The 19589-nt window shown below is 48.8% G+C and overlaps 1 protein-coding gene across 3 annotated transcripts in view; it reads right to left on the bottom strand.

Moving 5' to 3' along the window:
- The window catches only part of LOC147630490 (uncharacterized), a 45142-nt gene that overhangs the window by 20834 nt on the left and 4719 nt on the right, over positions 1-19589 (bottom strand). The window contains exons 2-3 of one of the 3 annotated variants that reach the window (XM_086810372.1): positions 6019-6122; positions 5845-5928 (exon numbers count right to left, since the gene is read on the bottom strand). In XM_086810372.1, coding sequence (XP_086666498.1) covers positions 5845-5928; positions 6019-6112 — 178 coding nt within the window. In that variant the 5' untranslated portion in view covers positions 6113-6122. Of the gene's footprint in view, positions 1-5844; positions 6123-6318; positions 6467-19589 lie in introns of those variants that run through there. The other 2 variants (XM_086810370.1, XM_086810369.1) reach the window with 2 other exon arrangements.

Raw genomic sequence — 19589 nt, 5'->3', positions numbered from 1 at the left:
CGTGCCCAGAGTTTGGGCTGGCTGTCAGAATGCACAGCGGAAATGAAGACATGGTATCAGAGCCCCAGGTGGCTTGAAGCTTGGAGACAGTGGGACGTCGAGGGTTTGCTGATTGAGGTGCTGATTGGAGACTGTTTGGGCTGTATGGGACTTGGAGATTGGGTAGAAGGCGGCCATCACCGTTGGACAGCCACCTTGCATTCTATTTGCAGCCTCTTCTTCTTCTTTGTTCCCACCGACCCTCCCCCTCCCTTTCACAAGACCTTGTGAATCCTTGAGATGGCAGATTTGCTTGAGATGGCTGAGAAGCACGTGAAGATCCCGACACTCCCCACGTTCCCAATAGACCGACAGTTGGACGGGAACAACTGCAGCATATGGAAGGTAATGATGGAATCTGTTTTGGAGTCCTATGACTTGGCTGATTTCATTGTTGTTGGGGTTCCACGGCCGGAGTTGGAAGATGGGGAGCTACCCTCTATTCGGACGGAACGGGAGGCACAGGCACAGTTATGGAATCGTGTTAATGCTCGAGTCTGTTCTTTCATCTTCCTCAATTGCACACCACAGGTGATCCATCACATAAAGCATATGATGCAGGCCAGAGGGATTTCGCAGCATTTGGCTTCTCTCTACAATAGGATATCACCCATGAAGAGAATCTCCTTGGAAGTTCAGATGCAAGTGATGAATCCTGCAAAGTCGTCGACGATGCCAGAGCACATTAACAAGCTGCAAGCTCTTCAACAGGAAGTTCTCCAGGCAAGGAAAGAGATATCGACAAAGGATATGGCCATAACGTTGTTGTCACATTTTCCCTCTCAATACTCAGCCTTTTACTCCTCTTTGATCACCAGTGGCAGGCTCAGCACCATCACATGGGAGGAGCTTGTGCCCATGGTCTTGGACCAGGAAGAGCGATTCACGAACCCTCCATAGGGCGGAGGTTCTCAGGCCTTGACAGGCCAACAGTCGAAAGGCCATAACAACAACACCAACAAGGGGAAAGGGAAGTCTTCATCGGAGAAGTCTTCTGAGAAGAAGCCCAATTCAGACCGAGAGAAACTAAAGGCCAAGAGGACCTGTAATGATTGTGGCAAGAAAGGCCACTATTGGAGAAAGTGTCCCAAGCGGATTGGGATTCTTCAGCTTCAGCTGCAAAGACTCCAGCCTTTGTACACTTGGAGATGTTGGACACCGATGCTTCATCTTCTTCGAGCGAGGAGGCAGTTGGCTTCACCGCCAAGGATACTCGGGAATGGATTCTTGATAGTGGTGCTTCCAGGCACATGACTCCTTCCCGTGACTTTTTTCAAGATCTGAAACGGCAATCAAGTCGCATTTTCACTGGCGATAATTCCACCATACCGATTCACAGTGAGGGCCGGATGGAGATCATTCCCGATGGCAAAGGGGGGAGGCATTCCTCTCGTGTTCTTTATGTCCCTGCATTTGGTTTTCATTTGTTGTCAATGCATGAGGTGTGCAAGACTGGCTTTTGGGTGGAGTTTGAGGAGCATTCTCTTGCTCTACGGGACCACGAGACTGGCCAAGTTGTTTGGGAAGGCGGCGTGGAGAATGGTATATACAAACTCTTCGCACTCTCCTCTTTGATAGGTTCTCAGATTGGTGATTTGTGGCACTTTCGGTTTGGCCACTTGAATGTGGATGCACTCTGGCGAGCTTTCCGGGACCAGATGGTGGTTGGCTTGCCAGATGTTGGCAACAAGCAAGGACGCTGTAGTTCTTGCATTCGTAGTAAGCAGCACAAGGAATCTTTTCCGAAGCAAGCTTCTAGGTGGGCTTCGAAACCTTTGGAGTTGGTACACACTGACTCGTGTGGGCCTATGCTGCAGACAGCATCCTTGGGAGATTCTTTGTACTTTATGCTGCTTGTTGATGATTGTAGCAGATTCACATGGGTTTATTTTCTTTCACAGAAGGACCAAGCTTTTGCTCGGTTCAAGGAGTGGCATGTGATGGTGGAGAAAGAGTCTGGCTTGCAGATAAAGACTCTTCGGGCTGACAAAGGAGGAGAATTTTCTTCCAATTGCATTCGTGCAATTTTGTGCAGAACATGGCATCAAGCGGGAGCTGGCCAATACAGGTTCGAGCAGTGCAGAAAGAGGGGTGAGCAGCAGGGAACAGCGCGCAGGGGGCAGCATGAACAGCAGGGCGAACGGCAGGGACCAGCGCGCAGCATGAGCAGAGGGGAGGGGCGCAAAGGTGCTCACGCCATCGAGAGAGATGTGATAGATCATGAGAGAGAGAGAGAGAGAGAGAGAGAGAGAGAGAGAGAGAGAAATGAAATGAAATGTTATATTAACGTCTTCAAAAGGCCAAAGTGACCTATGAGACCAAAGTTACAACCATGTGACATCTGATACACTGTCTGGAAAGAAAAGAAAGAAAAGAGAGAGAGAGAGGCAGGGACCAGCGTGCAGCACAAACAGAGGGGAGGGGCGCAAAGGTGCTCACGCCATCAAGAAAGAGATGTGATAGATCATGCGAGAGAGAGAGAGAGAGAGAGAGAGAGAGAGAGAGAGAGAGAGAGAGAAAGAAAGATTTTATTAACGTCTTCCAAAAGACCGAACTCGGCCTATGAGACAAATCAGTGTACCTGTGTAGGGTTGCACAATCTGCATACCCTCTCCTATCGGGGGATCCGTGCTGCTTTGCCAGTCTCGATCTCCAATCGATGTGATGAAACTCTAAGCTGACCAATAGCCACTCAGGAGCCGTGTGGTAAAAAGCCCTCCATGTATCTAGGCCTCTCTATAAATCCATCATCAGTGATACTCATGAAGTGATCTCTGTAGTATAACATCTTCGGTGGAAGAGGCTGTGTAGGTGATATCCATGTCTCTCGTGTATAGAGCTGCCATAGGTCCTGTCTCAATACTCTGTTCCTCTCACTATGAGAGAGACGGATATGTGGTGCATCCCTGTCATACTGGAATGGTGGTAGATGATCCATGTCTAGGCCATGCTGTGAGAACCAATATGTGACCTGTGCATACCATGATCCTCTGTCTCCTACCTCAGCCAACTGTCTAGATGCCTCAAAAGCTCTGTATGACAATCTGTCCTGTGGGATCTCTCTGAATCTGTCTAGCAGGCATATAGTCTGGAATATAGCATCTACCATCATAGGAGGCGCAACAAACTCTGCTCGGATAATGTCATGAGGTACTGACGGTTTGCTGCGTATCATGCGTGCCATCATGAGGGCCTGTGGTCTCTCTATATGTGTCCACCAATGGGTAGCAAGGCCTGGCGCCCATACCGCTGCTCCATACATCAGTGCCGGTGTGACTAATGTGTCAAATAGCCACCCCTTCGTCCGGGGCTCCTAAAAATGTGCCTAGTGGCACTGTCTCTCTAGCATAGCCAATGCTGCATATCCCCATGTCAATCTAGCTCTGGTTGCTGAACCATGGTGAAGCGCGTGGCTGCTGCAGAGAAGGTAACCCCTAGGTACACCTATGATGTCACCACCTCGACCTGGTGTCTCTGTCAGAAGTATGATGCCTCTCTCCCCACCATAACATGCTCCAGTCGTCCAGGTTGCACCCATAGTGAACCATTACAGTTCCATACTGCCATGTGTATCTCTGTCAGTGGCCTGGTCTGTGTCCCATAGGCCCCAAACCGCTAATCCATGGGCCGGCCATCAATGATGACCCGACCATCTCGATAGAAGGCCTTCTTGCATTCTCTCCTCGCGTGTAAGACTCGTGGCATGCAAGCTCTCCTATGCTCTAGCTGCATCCTCGTGAGATCATCATCCAAGAAAATAGGAGCTCCCTCTAAGCCTCGTAGTATGACCCTCTTCCTCATGAAGGTGACCCTCTCCGTCTCTCCTGCAAACTGTAGGATGAGGGCTCGCTTGCATGTTGAGTCTTTCCCGACTCTCCATGCTTTGGTGAAGGGGAGAGGGTCCTCTTCCATGTAGCCTAGCTTCATGCATAGAAGCTGTCCATCTTTCTCGGGAGTGGAGTTGGGTGTCTCAGCTATACCTGTGACTCGAATGTTGAGGCGGCGGGCATGCCTCGTCTTCTCCTCCTCAATGGTGGTGTGAATGATTTGATGTTCTTCCCTTTGAGTCTCCTCCCTCACTTCTTTACGGATGTTCTTCTTCACCACCTCAATCCATCCTAACTGCTTGGCTTCGAGTTTTCCCTCCATGTCCTTTGTGATCTCCTTGGAGATCTCTTCTTTGATGGCCGTGAGAGTGTTCCCCTTCTCCCTTCTCGGTGTTCTTGACGGCTACCAGTTCCACTTTCAATGCACTCACCTCCTCCTTGAGTGCTGTGTTCTCTTGTTCAAGGTCCGCGACCCGTGCTTCGAGGGCCATGATGTGCCGGTGTAGTTTGTTCTCCACCTCATTGAGGTTGGAATCGGATGTCTTCGTATTCTCCTTGATTAGTGCCTTCATTGCCGTCTGGAGGGCCTCGAGTTTCTCTTGGAGACTCGGGGCCATTCCTCGAAATTACTCTGCAGCCCTTCCCACAGGCAGGGAGGAGAGAGAGAGAGAGAGTTATGTTGCTGCCTTGGGGGCCTGAGCAAGGGTGGGTGGGAAAAGGGCGCACACAGCTGGTGGCCTACCGGACAGGCAGGCGGCGGGCCAGCATAGCGCCAGCCTGGCAGCGAGGCGGAAGCGAAGTGGGCAGCAGTAGACAGCGAACAGAGAGGGCGGCTACAAGAAAGAAAAGAAAAGATATATTAACGTCTACAGAAGGCCAGATTGGCCTATAAGACAAATCTGTATACAACATGTCCATGTCCTGAGTATCATGGAAAGAAAACTGAAATGAAAAGGTAATCCTAGTCATATGCAGCTCACTATGGAGTCACTGTCTAGCATGCTATAGATGTACAATCATGATAGGTGATATACTACTAATTCCACCCAGTGGAGATGGTGGGGTGTAGTATATCATACATGGGGTGAGGAGGACTCTCACATCTGTTGTGCCCTGATGTAGCCTCTAGACTCTCTCATCCATAGCTCTGCGGGAGTAGTGGTGGTCTGCGTCCGGGTAATCGCCGTCTCATGGCAGCTCTAATCTCCAAGGCCCACTGTAGGGTGAGCCCTCGTCGGGAGCTGGATGATACAGGGGGAGGGGGATGTGGCTCGCTGGTAGGCCTTAAGAAGCTGGTGATCTGTGGCTGGGATCTCTGGTTCTGCACCTGTAGAGAGAGAAGAGAGAGCGGCAGGGACCAGCGCACAGCACAAATAGAGGGGAGGGGCGCAAAGGTGCTCACGCCATCGAGAGAGGGATGTGATAGATCACGCGCGCGCGCGCGTGATCGAGAGAGAGAGAGAGAGAGAGAGAGAGAGAGAGAGAGAGAGAGATATTAACGTCTCCTAAAGGCCAAAATGGCCCATGAGACCAAAACAAGGTACAACTGATGATGATGATGTCTCATCATAACAAATCTGAAAGAAAGAATGAAAATAGTAACATCCTAAGAGAGCTACGAGCTGAAAGCTGAACCGCTGAATCGTCGCGGTAAACCCCTCAGGTGGCGGGCAATGATGGCTCGAATCTGCCGATGGGTCTTTTGATGTTAATGACCCAAAGGGTCTTTTGAGACCAAAAAGGTGTTCCAGTAGTTCCATGCAATGAATGAGTCATGGAAAATGAACAAGAAAATGAACAATAAACAGACTAGCTACCCATACAACGATAAACATGTGAGAAAGAAAAAAAGATATATTAACATCTACATAATACAGTGCCATGGAAAAACTAAAAAAGAACATGAAACTTGAAAACTGAAACATATGTGTGTGTGTGTGTGTGTGTGTGTGTGTGAGAGAGAGAGAGAGAGAGAGACCATTTTTTCTACCAACAACCACCAATACTTGATCCGGCTTGAATGTGTCCGTGCTTAGCCCTTTCAAAGGCCCTCGATCATGTGCTGAAAGTTGTATTTCGCATGCTTCTTCATCAAGATATGCAATAACATCCCAGTCTAAAAACATGCATATATCTTTAAATCGCAAACGACCTTCAGAATCCCCTGAATGTTCACCCCAAAGATCAAGTTTCTTGATGGGTTTACCAGCATCTATCAACCTAACCTTTCCTATTGGGCAAAGCATTTCCGCATACCTGACACACACATAACTAAATCAGTTTGATTTATTTTGTAAACTTAAGGATATTAGAAAGGAACGAATCGTAGGAGAACCATGGAAAAACATAAAGAAACTTGTTGATGCTAAAAAGTTCCAAAACGTATAAAGCAACCATTCCAAAAAAGAATACTAATATTAACCACATAGAGCTCGGGTTGAGAAATAGCAACCACTATGTTAGTTATCTAAGACGTCTCGAAGCCATTTTTGGCCTCTCCTTTGTTAGATGCAGCTGAATGATTCCGCTTGAGTTCCATCTAGCAGACCCCATAAGGATGAGCCTAATGGCACTAAGAGCCATGCACGATAACTTTTCAAGAAAAACATGGAGCTGTGACACAAATGGGGAGATTACAGCTTTCTTTTGGTTACTATTGCATTGTTGATCTGCTAACTAAATGTAGCCACCCTGGCTGCCCAATATCTGCCGGCCACTGTTTGGCCCTTCACTTTTGGACCGGACAAAAGTGCCAACTACCTTGGACCGGTCCAACCACTTGCATTGTCAATTTAGACCAGTCCAGCCCATTGCATTGACACTTGGGCCACTTGCACTGACACTACAACGGTGCACCACTTGTCTCTTGTGCTCACTTAATGAACACCATGCCCCTCGGCAATGACGGCAAGGCTACTTGATGGTCACCCTTGGACAGCCCAAAGGCCAAGCGGCATTGTACAAAGGGATATCGGGATTGTGTGATTGGGATCATTCTAGGCAATACTACTGCAACTTGAGTCTCATCTATTTGTGCATCATGTGATGTGTATGGTGCACTCCGTGTTCACATGTTCTCACCATTCTTACTATTCTTGCTCATCTGTGTGTTCTTGCTCATCTGTGTATTCAGTGTACTAGTGAGCTATGTGTGCGCCCCATAGCTCATGTTCCCCTAGCTTGTGACAACTCCCGAGGGCATACTGCCCTAGAGGGAACCCTGTGTTCACTGTGGTGTACACCATCCTAGTCGAGCGTGCTGGGCAAAGAGGTGTGCTACACTAAAGAGTAGAGATCAGTCACAAGAACACCTCTATGGGCAAGTAAGATTCATGAATGCAGTCCACCAAAGCTGGTGATGAGCTAGAGCTCCCCTAGCCCTGCGTAGCAATGCCTCTCCGCGTCGCCTCTCAGCACACCACCCGACCCCCACCCCGCACGCTGGTGCCTTTCACCTTAGCTGTCAACTTTCCAAGGTAAGGACCCCCAACCGATTATGCTCAAATAGTAGTAGTAGAGGGACATGGGGACCTCATGTTCAATGGTAGTAGACTATCCCGAGGACAGATCCAAGACCTCTTGCAAGCCACCCTAATCAATGAGCAAGGGAGTCTTGCGGATGTCCAATTTTCATATATATCATACATATGTGTGTGTGTGTGTGTGTGTGTGTGTGTGTGTGTGTGTGTGTGCTGAATTAGCACAAAGGGGGATTGTGTGTTTGCATTATGAGAAAATGACTTATATACAACTGGCATTTATTCACACTTGGGTGCCCAAAACAAATAACTAACTAGGTAGCATGGACGTGGCCAGATTTTCTCATTAAGATTACAATGTTTATAGTGCCTTGTCATAACACTTATTGCTAACTCTCTTAATGGTGGAAAGTGCTTTGCTATCCCAAAATGGGGTTAACATCCCATTTACCGACCCCCCCCCACCTGATGAAGGTGACGTCCTCAGAAACCTATTAAGGCTTGAATGCCTTAACAAATGGAGTTTGATGAAGGTGCTACAACAAATGTGAAGTCCTCGACTGCAATACACAGGTGATGATCTGAAGCTAGGGGGGGTGGCAGACTGCCATGATGCGTAGAGAGAAATGAAATGAAATGAAATGTTAAATTAACGTCTTCAAAAGGCCATAATGACCTATGAGACCAAAAAGTTACATCATGGTGGATCTGATACAATGTCTGGATAAAAAACCAGAAAATGAAAAATAAAGATGATACTACTGGCACCTAGAAAATGAAACTCGAACTGGAAGGTAAACAGAAACCCTTATAGGGTGTGAATATAGTGAGGGGGGGGCGGGTACGCTATGGAGGTGAGTGGAGTACAGTAAGGGGATACAATATCATATGGGACGGGGGGGTACACTATGGAGGTGCCTCCATCTCATAATATGTGCCGCATCGGACGCTGGCGGATCTCCTCAATATCCTCTGTGGTCAACACCCTGACTGGGTGTCCCGCATATCTCGCAAGAATAATCCGAATCCGCCGCTGCAACCTCCGTCTATGCTGGGATGCCCTCCTCCGTAGTCGTGGGCGTTTGGACCACCCAAGCTCAATCGCACGATCAATCAGTGTACCGTTGGTGTGGGCGGTATCCATGTCCTGCTGCTGCTGCGGTCCATCTGGCGCAGTGATGGCTGGACTAAACAAGTCTGTAATGTGCCTCTGAGTCTGGCTCTCTGTGCGCCTAAGCAGGCTATCTCTATATCTCCGCACCTCAAGCAAGAACAATCCCAAACACCTCTGGTCCTGGTACCCCATGACTCTGGAAAGTGGTCCAAAACCCTCTCTGAATAAACAGTGGAAACGACCACGTATCTCATAGTATGCAGTACAATGGCATATATAATGCAGCTCTGTCTCTGGCTCCCCATGGCATACTCGGCATATCCTGGCCTCAGCTGGTATACCTCTATATCGGCCAATCTCAATCTCAAGCTGGTGTGAGGATGTGCGAATCTGACCAATAGCACATCATGTGCGAATCTGACCAATAGCACATCGTACTGCATGAGACAAGTGTACATCCATGTAACTGGGTCTGATCACAAAACCATCTGCTGTGAGCTGAAGAAAATGCTCTCTGTAGAAAGCCATCTTCGTGCCCAGCTCCTCAGTCAGATATATCCATGTCCTCCTAATGTCCAGCTAAACTAAATCCTGACAGATGAGTCTGGTAATCTCTGTCCGTGTGAGAGTGAGAGAGGGTGCATCCAGAGAATACTGGAAGGGAGGCAATCTGTCCATGCTAAAACCATGTGCCTGGAACCAAGATGTCATCTGTCCATACCAACAAGCCGTGTCTCCCTGTAAAGCTAACTGTCGGGAGGACTCAAGGGCAAGGCGTGCATATCTATCTCGGGGGAGGTCCCACAAGCCATGTATGTAGGAGACTGATCTCGTAAGAGCCTCAATCACCAGAGGGGCAGCCGCCAGCTCTGCTCGAATAATCTCATGAGGTACCACGGCCTTGGCTCTAATAATCCTAGCAATCATAGATACCAAAGGCCTCTCCATACCTCTCCATCCGCCTGCGCTGTGATGGCCCACTGAAGGTCCCCATATCTGCACTCCATAAAGCATAGCTGATGTCACTAGAGTGTCAAGCCAAAGTTTTGTTCGAGGTTCTTGAAACTGAACCTGCGAACACATCCTCTCCAAACCACCCAGGGCTGCATGTGCTTAGTCAATCTAGTCTCTGCTGCTCTCCTCATCGAAAACACTGGCCCACTGAATACTACCCCAAGATATGTATATGCATCTGTATACTCCACAATCTCCTGCCCATATGTAAATGTGGGAGCTGATCGCCTAACCCACTGTGGCGTGGTGTTAAACACCATAACCTTGGTTTTGCCAAGGTTGACAGACAATCCACTATCATGTGCAAACTCATGTAAAGCATCCAGATGACGCTGCATACCCTCAGGGGAGTCAGAGATCAACACAATATCATCAGCATATAACAATAGTGGGATCCATGTACCTGCTAGCTGGGCTCCTCTGTCCCCCAATCTCTCAATGTAGTCAGAAGCCTCATCCACATACATACCAAACAATGAAGGAGATAACGGGCAACCTTGCTTCACTCCTATAGTGGAGTGAACCAAAGTAGAGACCCCCTCTGGGGTGCGTACCTGTCCTGCAACTGAGCTATATAAAGCCATAATCCCCCATATGAGCTCTGTGGGTACCCCCATCTCCTATAATCGCCTCATCAATCTGGCTCTGGGCACTGTATCAAATGCTTTGCGGAAGTCCACAAAGCTACAATAAATCCGTCGCCCATGCGACCTGCCCTCCTCAATAATGGCCAGCAGAGTCAAGATGTGGTCAAGAGTAGAGAAACCTCTCCTGAACCCTACCTGTCCCTCTGCTTGAATGCCCTCTCTCTCTGCCCATCTACTCAACTGCTGCTCAAGAATGGATGCATACAATCGTGCTAGTGTGTGACCAATCATAATAGTGCGATAATTCCCTGGCTCCATAGGGTCCCCTGACTTGAAGATAGGCACGATGGTGGACCTACACCAAGTCTCGGGTAAGCCTTCACACATAGCTCGATTGAACATCACTGCTAGAAGCTCTGCCAACACGTCTCTCGCATGAATAAAGTGCTCAGCAACCAATCCATCATGATTATATGCTCTCCCAGTCTTCATCAATGGCCTTCCTTACCATCTCTGTGGTAAAGAAAGTACATGTCTGTGGGCATGGTGCTGGCGGGTCAGGAAAAGGTGTCTGTCCAGGAACTATATATAGAGATGCTGCATAGCTACCCCAGACCTCTGTAGAAGTGATGGCCAAAGCAGGGGAGGACTCATGAAACAAACGCCAAGCCTCCCTCGATGGGCCGAGATCCAACTGTGAAATCCTCAATGCATGAAACAAAGCTCGGCATAGCCCACTGTGCTAGCACCATGTCTATGTGGAAAGCAAGTAAATCCAGCTGCTGACGGAAACCTCTGCAAGCCATTAAGTATGGCCAACCCATGTGCAGTCCCCATATCTACCAAATATCTCCCATACTCTGTGCACTCCACATCCTGTGAGCGTCTGTCTAATCCCATATCCTGTGGAGGGGAGGCGCAGGTGCAGGCAGAGGGGAGGCGCAGCCGCCTGTGTAGAGAGCGCAGCCCACCAGCGTGCAACTAGAGGGCAAGCGGAGTACTTCTCCTGAGAGCCACCAGGGACTGTTTTGAGAGCTCCTCAGGGGCAGATTTGAGGCTCTGTTCTGGGGGCTGTTTTGGCATGGAACCCAGAACAGAGCCTCAAATCTGCCCCAGAGGAGCTCTCAAAACAGTCCCCGATATCTCCAAAACAGCCCCAGAACCGGTGGCTCTCAAGAGAAGAAGAATTCTGTACGATCAGCAGACCAGGTGAGAGAGTGTGTGCTACTGCCCTGCTGTATGACCAGCACTCAAGAGACAGAAAACACCAGTCGTCCACAGCTGCTATGTACGGTTCGCGCCGAGGAGAGGACAGGCTGCTACCCACCTGTACAGCCAGCGAAGAGAGAGAGAGAGAGAGGCTGCCCCACCACTGTACCACTGTACGGCCTGCTGAAGAGAGAGAGAGAGAGAGAGAGAGAGAGGTTGCCCTGCTGCTATACCACTGTATGGCCTGCTGAAGAGAGAGAGAGAGAGAGAGAGAGAGAGAGAGAGAGAGAGAGAGGAAGGTTGCCCCGCTGCTGTACCACTATACATGCTTGCTGAAGAGAGGAAGGTTGCTCCGCCGCTGTACCACTGTATGGCCTGCGGTGAGAGGCAAAAACTGGCTACAATACAACTGTCGTACGGACAGCACAAGAACGAACCCCACCGGCCATCACTCAGCCAACCACTGCAGAGTACGGCCATCGCAAGGGAAGAGAGAGAGAGAGAGAGAGAGAATAAGCTGTTGCTGCTGCAGTTGACCCATGGAGAGAGGGAAAGGCTGCCCATCTGAAGGACTGTACGGCCAGCGCTCAGAGAGTGAGCAGAAAGTTCCTCAAGAACCTCTGCTGTATGGCCAGCGTTCAAGAAAGATAGAACATGCTGCTGCTGCCCAGGAGGGATAGAACTGTTGCCTGCTATCTGCCCCCTTCATGCGCTTCCTTCCCCTACGTTTAAAGGAGTCGACCAGCTCAAGAATAGCTATGCTTTTCCCCTTTTTGACCTAAAAGTAGCTGATGTGTCAACAGGTGATGGATGCGCGCGCGAGGGTCTCGCGACACACGAGAAAGGTGGTTCCCCCCTCTCTTCAGTCCTTCTTACTGGCTCCATTCACAGCTGAGGAGTTGGCGGAGGCGATGACGGCATTACGTAGGGGAAATGCCCGGGGGTGGACAAGCTTCTAGTCTCTTTCTTTCTTGGACACTGGGATCTCATGGAAGGCGGCCTTCGTGCTGCCTTCAATGAGATTATGCTCACACATGCCAGAGAGACGCTTACAGGGCTTGATTCACTTGATTCCCAAGGAGGGTGGTGAAAGATTGGAGATCCGGTAGTGGAGACCCATCACTCTTCTAGGGACCACCTATAAGATCTTGGCCAAGGCCATCAGCAGGAGACTTCAGCCCTTTCTCCCGGACCTGATTAAGGACACTCAGACCGGCTTTGTTCAGGATCGGCGCATTCTGGACAACATTTTCACCTTCTGGGGACAACAGCTTCGGCCAGGATGCGACAGCAGGACCTCATAGTGCTACTCCTAGACTTTGAGAAAGCTTATGATAGGGTGGATTGGAGCTTTCTGGAGGGCACGATGAGCTGGATGGGATTCCCCATGGAGTGGGTTGAGGTAGTCTTAGGACTTTACTCAGCATCACACAACCAGGTTCTCATTCAGGGAGCCCGTGTGGCGACAGATCTCCCCTCTCCCGCTCGGTTCGGCAAGGCTGTCCTTTGGCACCTTACCTCTTCCTATTCGTTGCCAAGGCCATGAGTAGTTTCCTCTCAACCCAGGAGACCGAGCTTTAGGGATTGCGTCTTCCCCTCCGCACGCGCAAGAGCTGCTTGACTCAGAGTTTGCAGATGACACAGCAGCCTTCCTTTCTGGAGATGTGGGGAAGCTCCCCAGAGATTCGCGGAGACAATCGAGATTTTCTGCCGTGCATCAGGAGCACAGATTAACTGGCACAAGTTGTGTGGTTTTTGGGTAGGCTCAGCACCCGCCCCGACTTGGCGCCCAGTTGAGGCTTTTCAATGGATCCCGAGGGGCACTCCAATTCTCTATCTTGGTTGCCAAGTTGGCATTGATATCTTTCCTAAGCAACAACTCGCCCCGCTCCTTCTAAGTATTCGGAAGAAACTTTTATACTGGAGTTCTGCGAGGCTCTCCCTAGCCGGTAGAGTGGTGGTGGCGAACCAAGGACTTCTTGCCACCATGTGGTACATCACTTCGTGCTAGGCCTTCTCTCAGGCCTATATTGGCCAGGTACAACGATTGATCAGGAACTTCTTATGGGCCGGCAGTGATGGGAGGCCAGCCAAGGCCAAGGTGGCATGGAGAGTGATCATTCAGCCACATCGTAGAGGGGGACTAGGGCTCATTGACCCTGCTATTCAGAGTCGTGCCCTGATGGGCAAGCTGATGGTTAGAGGACTCCTTCCTAGTGGTGAGCCCTGGAAGGATTTCCTATTGGCCCAGATTTCAGCCCGCACCCCGAGTCCTGGGGGCCCTTGGCCGCAAAGTACCAGATGGATTTTCACAGAGATGCGGGCCCGTGGTTTTAGTCCAGCTTTTGAGGACAAATTTGCAGCCAGCTTACTTCGAGCTTGGGATCATTTCAAGCCGGCCCTTAGACAAATCGCTCTCCGGCAGCCTCAGAGGAGCGGCTTCGGCAGTCTTTGGTCTAGAACCCCCTGATCCGTTTACCCAATGGCCACATGTTGGGGGCCCGACTGCATGTATCATGGGGCACCGGACCAGCCATGTCTCTGGGAGATTGGATCGCACACAGACAATTACGCCCGGAGGTACAAGAGAGAGGCTTGACAGGGATCCGAGGTAGAGACAAGCTCAGCATTGATATCTACTCAGCTATCCCTCAGGAGTGGCTGACTCCTACCCCAGACCCGACCCCCCCCAGTGTGGCTAGGTGTGTTTACCAGACATGTATCGGTCCACGGAACAAATGTGGACAGTGGTCTGCTCACTTTTTCTATTGGCTCCCATGGCAGACTAGAGAGATCTCAACTCCCCTTAGAGGACTTCAGTGGGGCTGCACCTTGCAAAGGGTGAGGGTTATTGGTTTTCAATCACGGGAGTGGCACATCGACCCAGCATCGGCCAAGGTGGCCAGGGAGAGATTTTGGCCGCTATGGATATGGGAGTGCCGATCTCTCACGCGCCTACAGTGGGACCCGGGAGAGTGGAGTTAGCATGACCCCGCGGATCGGGAGGATACTCTGGATGCCCCCTTCTTTGCATTTACAGCGCGGCTAGGCCGTAGGATCCAGATGCCAGAGATAGATGGCACCCCGACAACAGCAGCACATTGGCAGTCATCACAAGGCCTCTAACAACGCTTCTTTTCAAATTTCTGGAAGAGGATCTAGGACAGCTTTCGGTCTAGAAAGATCACCCTCTTTCTTTGGTTGATGGCACACATGGTCGGTACTTGGCTGGCAATTGGAGGTCGGCTAGCAGATTGCCCGCGGTGCGGCCACCCTCAGGAGTCTCAACAACATTGTCTTTGGGATTGCCCGAAGGCTCAGCAGATTTGGCAGAGGATTCTCCGCATCTTCACTATGGACAGGGCATCGACCCGGATCATTACATGGGGCATTGTCGCTTAGGCTACAGAGGCGGGAGTGGTCAGATCTTATGAGGAGGATGGAGGAGAACTAGCCCTTCAAATCTCTCACCATCGTATTGCAGCAATACCAATCACAAACCCTCCTACAGGCGACTGGCGTCCAGGCTCATGCCTAAGATGGGAGATTTGTAGTAGCATAGCAGCCTGGCACATGTGGCGAGCTAGATGCAACGAGGCCATCGAGGGTACCCACTGTCACATGCATCCCGCACTTGGATGCCACGTAGACATATCTGAACAAGAAGGTGTAGGACCTGGAGTGGATGGACGAGTCAGCCAAGGTTCCACTCCATTCGTCCGAGGTCAGGTGTGCATTGTCCTGCACATGCATCCAAGGTCAGGTGTGCATTGTTCTACACATGAAGCAGTGCCAGTCCGCGCTGTGAGTCTCCCTCTGGAATGATGTCAGTTGCTCTGTATGTTTGGTTTGCGACCAGATGTCAGACGATTGTGTAGATGTAGGTATGCATCAAGTGTGGGCACGGGGAAGGCTATGGGCCACCCCAAGGGGGCCAGGAGGGCCCCAAGCCTTGCCCCCCAGCCCTAGTGTGGGCTGGGCAGGCTGTCAGCCAGCCTAAGGGGCCTGGCCAGGCAACCGACAAGGCCTTTGGGCCAGCCCAGCCAGGCGGCCAGGCCAAACGGCTGCCCAGCAGCCAGTCGGCCAGTGCCCAAGGGCTGCCCAGCAGCCTGCGCAGGCCTGGACAGCAGCCCACAAGGCGGCCAGGGCAGTAGGTGTGAAACGATGGGCAATATAAGCATTTAATGCTTATTAAAACAGGTCGTGGGTCTCTTTTCAGCAAACCGAACCCCGATAAAACAGCCGACCAGCATCATGAAGGGGTATAAATACCCAAGCCATAAATTCAGTTCATTTATCTCATAATTCACAAGGTGCTGAAGCTAATTCAAGGGCCAGGACAGCCAAGGGAGAAGCTAACACAAGGGTGAAGGATTGAAGGTCAAGGACAGAGATCTATCTCAGTCAAGAGGGTTCAGGTTCAGTCTTTTATTTCAGATTTTGCATCATTCTAATAAAAGCAAATACACCATCCGTGGTGGGGGCCCTACAGAGGATATTCGGGACCCAATACTATGTCCTCTTCTCCCTCTCTCTCTCTCTCTCTCTCTCTCTCTCTATTTTTCTGTACATCCATATTCAGTTTTGTGCGTTATTTTCATCATGAAACGTGTGATTCAGTTTTGTGCGTTATTTTCATCATGAAACGTGTGCTGATTTCCGAGCATTGAAGTTACCGATCTCCCCCGAAGCTTCCTCATGTTACACCCACACTCCGTCGGCTAAGTCTATAAGGAACATATAGCTCGATATCATTCACTCTCCGTGGTCAGTGGGGGAAGTTACAGGAAGGTTCTGACCACATGCAGAAGCGGTGGGAAGCTTTCTTGAGACTTTGGAGGCCTGGCCCATTTCTCACAGATAGAGGAGGTGACCCCATTCGGCAGTATAGACCCCACCTGTGTGGTTGTTCCTCCCCCCTCCCCTTGTATGAGATAGCCTTCTCCTCATAGAACGGCCAACCGGAGGAGAAGTGGGGGAATTTTTAACATAATTCAAATTATGAGTATTTATCAAAAGTGGAATTTTGAGCATTATTGGGAAATATGGGTGAGGCAAGTTTGTATCTAGCCCTTTGTGGTTATATCTGGCCCTTTGTGGCTGTTTTTTCATTAACTAATAGAAGGGTCTTTTTCCCGGGGAAAAAAAAAATGTGTCAAAAATACCAGTTTTATGCTTTTCCCAAACTTGTTGACCAAGTTTGCTTTAGGCGCCTCCCTTTGTCCACCTATCCATGCCCAAGATATTAATAAGTCCGGCCACACTTTAATGATGTGTGAACCCGTCAACTTATAAAGCTTATGATAAAAATCCCATGTTGCTTTTGTCCAGAAGTCATCTTTCATGCCAAACTTTGCCATAAATGTTCGAGCTTTCTTCTGTGGGGAATCCCCGTTCACACCTTGGCTCCAATCAGTGTATGAAACACTCATCAAGACTAGTGAGGGGACCAAATTAGTGACAACCACCACCTAGCGCTGTTTATTCCCACATTAATCACTATTAATATTTAACATTCCCCCCCTAGTGAAAATGTGGCTAGAAATACATATATATATATATATATATATACCTAGATGAATCCAAGAATATGCCCAAATTCACCTTATAAGAAAGTGCAATTTATAACCTCATGGTAGTCATCCACAAGACAATAAACCATCAACTCCATCATGCATAGGAAGGAATAGATACTACGACATCCCCACTAACTTCATCAGTGCCCAATAGTGGGTGTAGAACTTGGTATCAATACACGCTCCCACACACACACGCCATGCGCACGCGCACACAGGAGCATACATTTATACAAAGATCTATGTATTGTGTTCCTGTCAAAACTCCGGAGATGCAGGGCAGGCTCAACCATACTAAGGAATCATAACAAATAGAAAGAATTATTACAACAAAAATGTAGTTGATAGGACATATACACCACTAATGATAGAAAGAATTAACACAATATCAAAATTAACACAATATCAACTGGCTGTCAATTGATAGAGCGGCGCCTTCCTAATGAGGCGTCTAGCTCTGTCCTTTTTTATGGAACAGTCGATGGGAAATCTTTGGCAAAGACATGGGCAATAGGGGGTTCTCCATTTGGAATTCTGGAGAGGTGGTCGTCATGGACATGCACAAACCCTTTTTGCATGGTGATGGTGAAATCAAACTCCAAAAGAATGTGGTGCAAGGCTTATTCACAAATACAGCAATGCATGATGATTTGACAAAGAAAACAAATTTGTAGCCAGAAGATAATGCATGGACTTCTTCAATGTTATTAAGTTCACGGCTAGCAAAAGTCACAGGAAGTCCATGTTGTGCTCCCCCGATCGTGCTAACACGCACCAATAGCAAATGTTGAAGCATCAATATGCACATGGAAAATTAGATCCCCATTGGGGAATCTCACGATGGGTGCGATTGCTAATGCCTTCTTTAGTTTTTCATATGCCCATTGGCATTCATCTGTCCATTCAAAGATAAACAGCAGCTTATACAAGGGTCTGGCGTATATGGCATACAAGAAGATGAATCTGCTATAATACCATACATGCCCCATGAATCTCTACACCCCCTTGTAGTTGATGGGTGGTGGTAACTCTAAGATCACACAAATTTTGTTTTCATCAGTAGAGATGCCGTTCTTCGAGACAACGTGTCCAAGGATGACACTGTGTTTACCCCTAAATTGACATTTAAGTGGTTTTAACAAGATGCGGTAGAGTCTACATCTCTCAAAGACTAGCCGAAGATGAGCAAGATGCACCTTCCACGTAGAGTGTACGCATAGGTCATCAATGAGTCAATGATATTACAAAGGAGATCCTTGAAGGCTATAAACATCAAGCATTCAAGATAAGTACCAATTGAAGAGGTGCAAGCTAGCTCACCTCCCAATCGTAGGTTCGCGTGGTTAGTAGACCACCCCCGAGCCCCTTCGGCTAAGGCATCCTTGGGCCATGTCCCAAGCCTAGGCACAAACTTTCCATCATCCGACCACACCAATATGATACAAAACAATACGATGGCCCACACAATAGGCTCACCCCACTTATATGGCCTTAGGCAACCAATAAATAGTTGTTGACAAATAAATAGCTATAACTTATGGGATAACACTAATAAATCTTAACCCCAGTAATCACATTGCACTAAACCTCAAGGTCCCCTAACCCTAGATTAGGCTCCACTAACCATGTGGTTAGCCTTAGCAGGTACATAACATACTTTCCCACCTAAGACATTTCTTGTCATGTGCAAGACATGTGCAGGCTAATCCCAAGACTAATCCTGAAGGGCAACAAGATAAAGAATTAGGTTAGAACGAGATTCTGGAGCATTTGTTGCTGGTATTGGCAAGGGAAGACTGGTGGTGGACAAGGGAGGGCTGTCGGCCAGCGCATACAAGATTTAGGACCAATTGGCTGCAGCAATTCAGTGAGTTTTTGTCTAGGACCTGGCTGACCAGCAGTCAACCAATCCACTAGTATTTGCCAAGGCCTATATAAGGCAAAGTTGCTTATCGTTTTGATTCATTCAGTCCAGCCAGAGTCCCTGGACTGGGTCACTAGATTAGGATAAGATTACGTATTCTCTACCTTTTCATGAAGGCAGCCAAGGGCTACATCCTTTTTGTACCATATGAATATATTGAATACTTAGCTATCTCTCTCTCTCTCTTCTGTATGCGTTTTGTGTAGCATGCGCCGAGCTAGGACTGTGTGAAACAACGAAGCCTTTCTTTAAACCTGAGTTTAGTGAGTCTTTTTAAAACAGCATACATGAATCTGAAAATAGATGTAGTAGAGACGACACCAGATGGGGTCCCAAATTACCCACTTGTAACACGCGGAAGCTCTCGAGGTCTTCTTTCAGCCCTAAACACCACTGGAAACATGCTGATGCAAAAACGCAGACAGAAGGGAGAGTAGGGAGAGAGAGAGAGGTATGGTTGGAAATTCAGTATATTTCATATAGTACAAAAAGGTACTTTTCTACAGCCCTAGGCTGCCTCATACAAAAGGTCATAAACACCAAAATCTAGTCCTACTCTAAGGACCCTAAGGACCCATCCCATAAAGGAATGAATGAATGAATCTAGTCCTACTCTAAGGACCCTAAGGACCCATCCCATAAAGGAATGAATGAATACAATGATGAGCCTTGAGTGCCTTTTATAGGCCCTTTGGAATATTGAAGTGCTGGCCGACCAGCAGTCGGACCAAATAAGAAAAACGCTGATGCGCCTATCTTCCACCATGCAGCCGACAGCTCTTGTTCTCAGCCGACAGCATCGTCTGGTCTCCTCCAAGTC

The sequence above is a fragment of the Cibotium barometz genome, chromosome 16 (assembly GCF_041138505.1).
Source record: "Cibotium barometz isolate CiBa-2024 chromosome 16, ASM4113850v1, whole genome shotgun sequence".
In the NCBI taxonomy this organism is placed as follows: domain Eukaryota; kingdom Viridiplantae; phylum Streptophyta; class Polypodiopsida; order Cyatheales; family Cibotiaceae; genus Cibotium; species Cibotium barometz.
The sequence above is the reverse complement of the archived record's forward strand: the minus strand, read 5'-3'. Positions and strand labels throughout refer to the sequence as shown.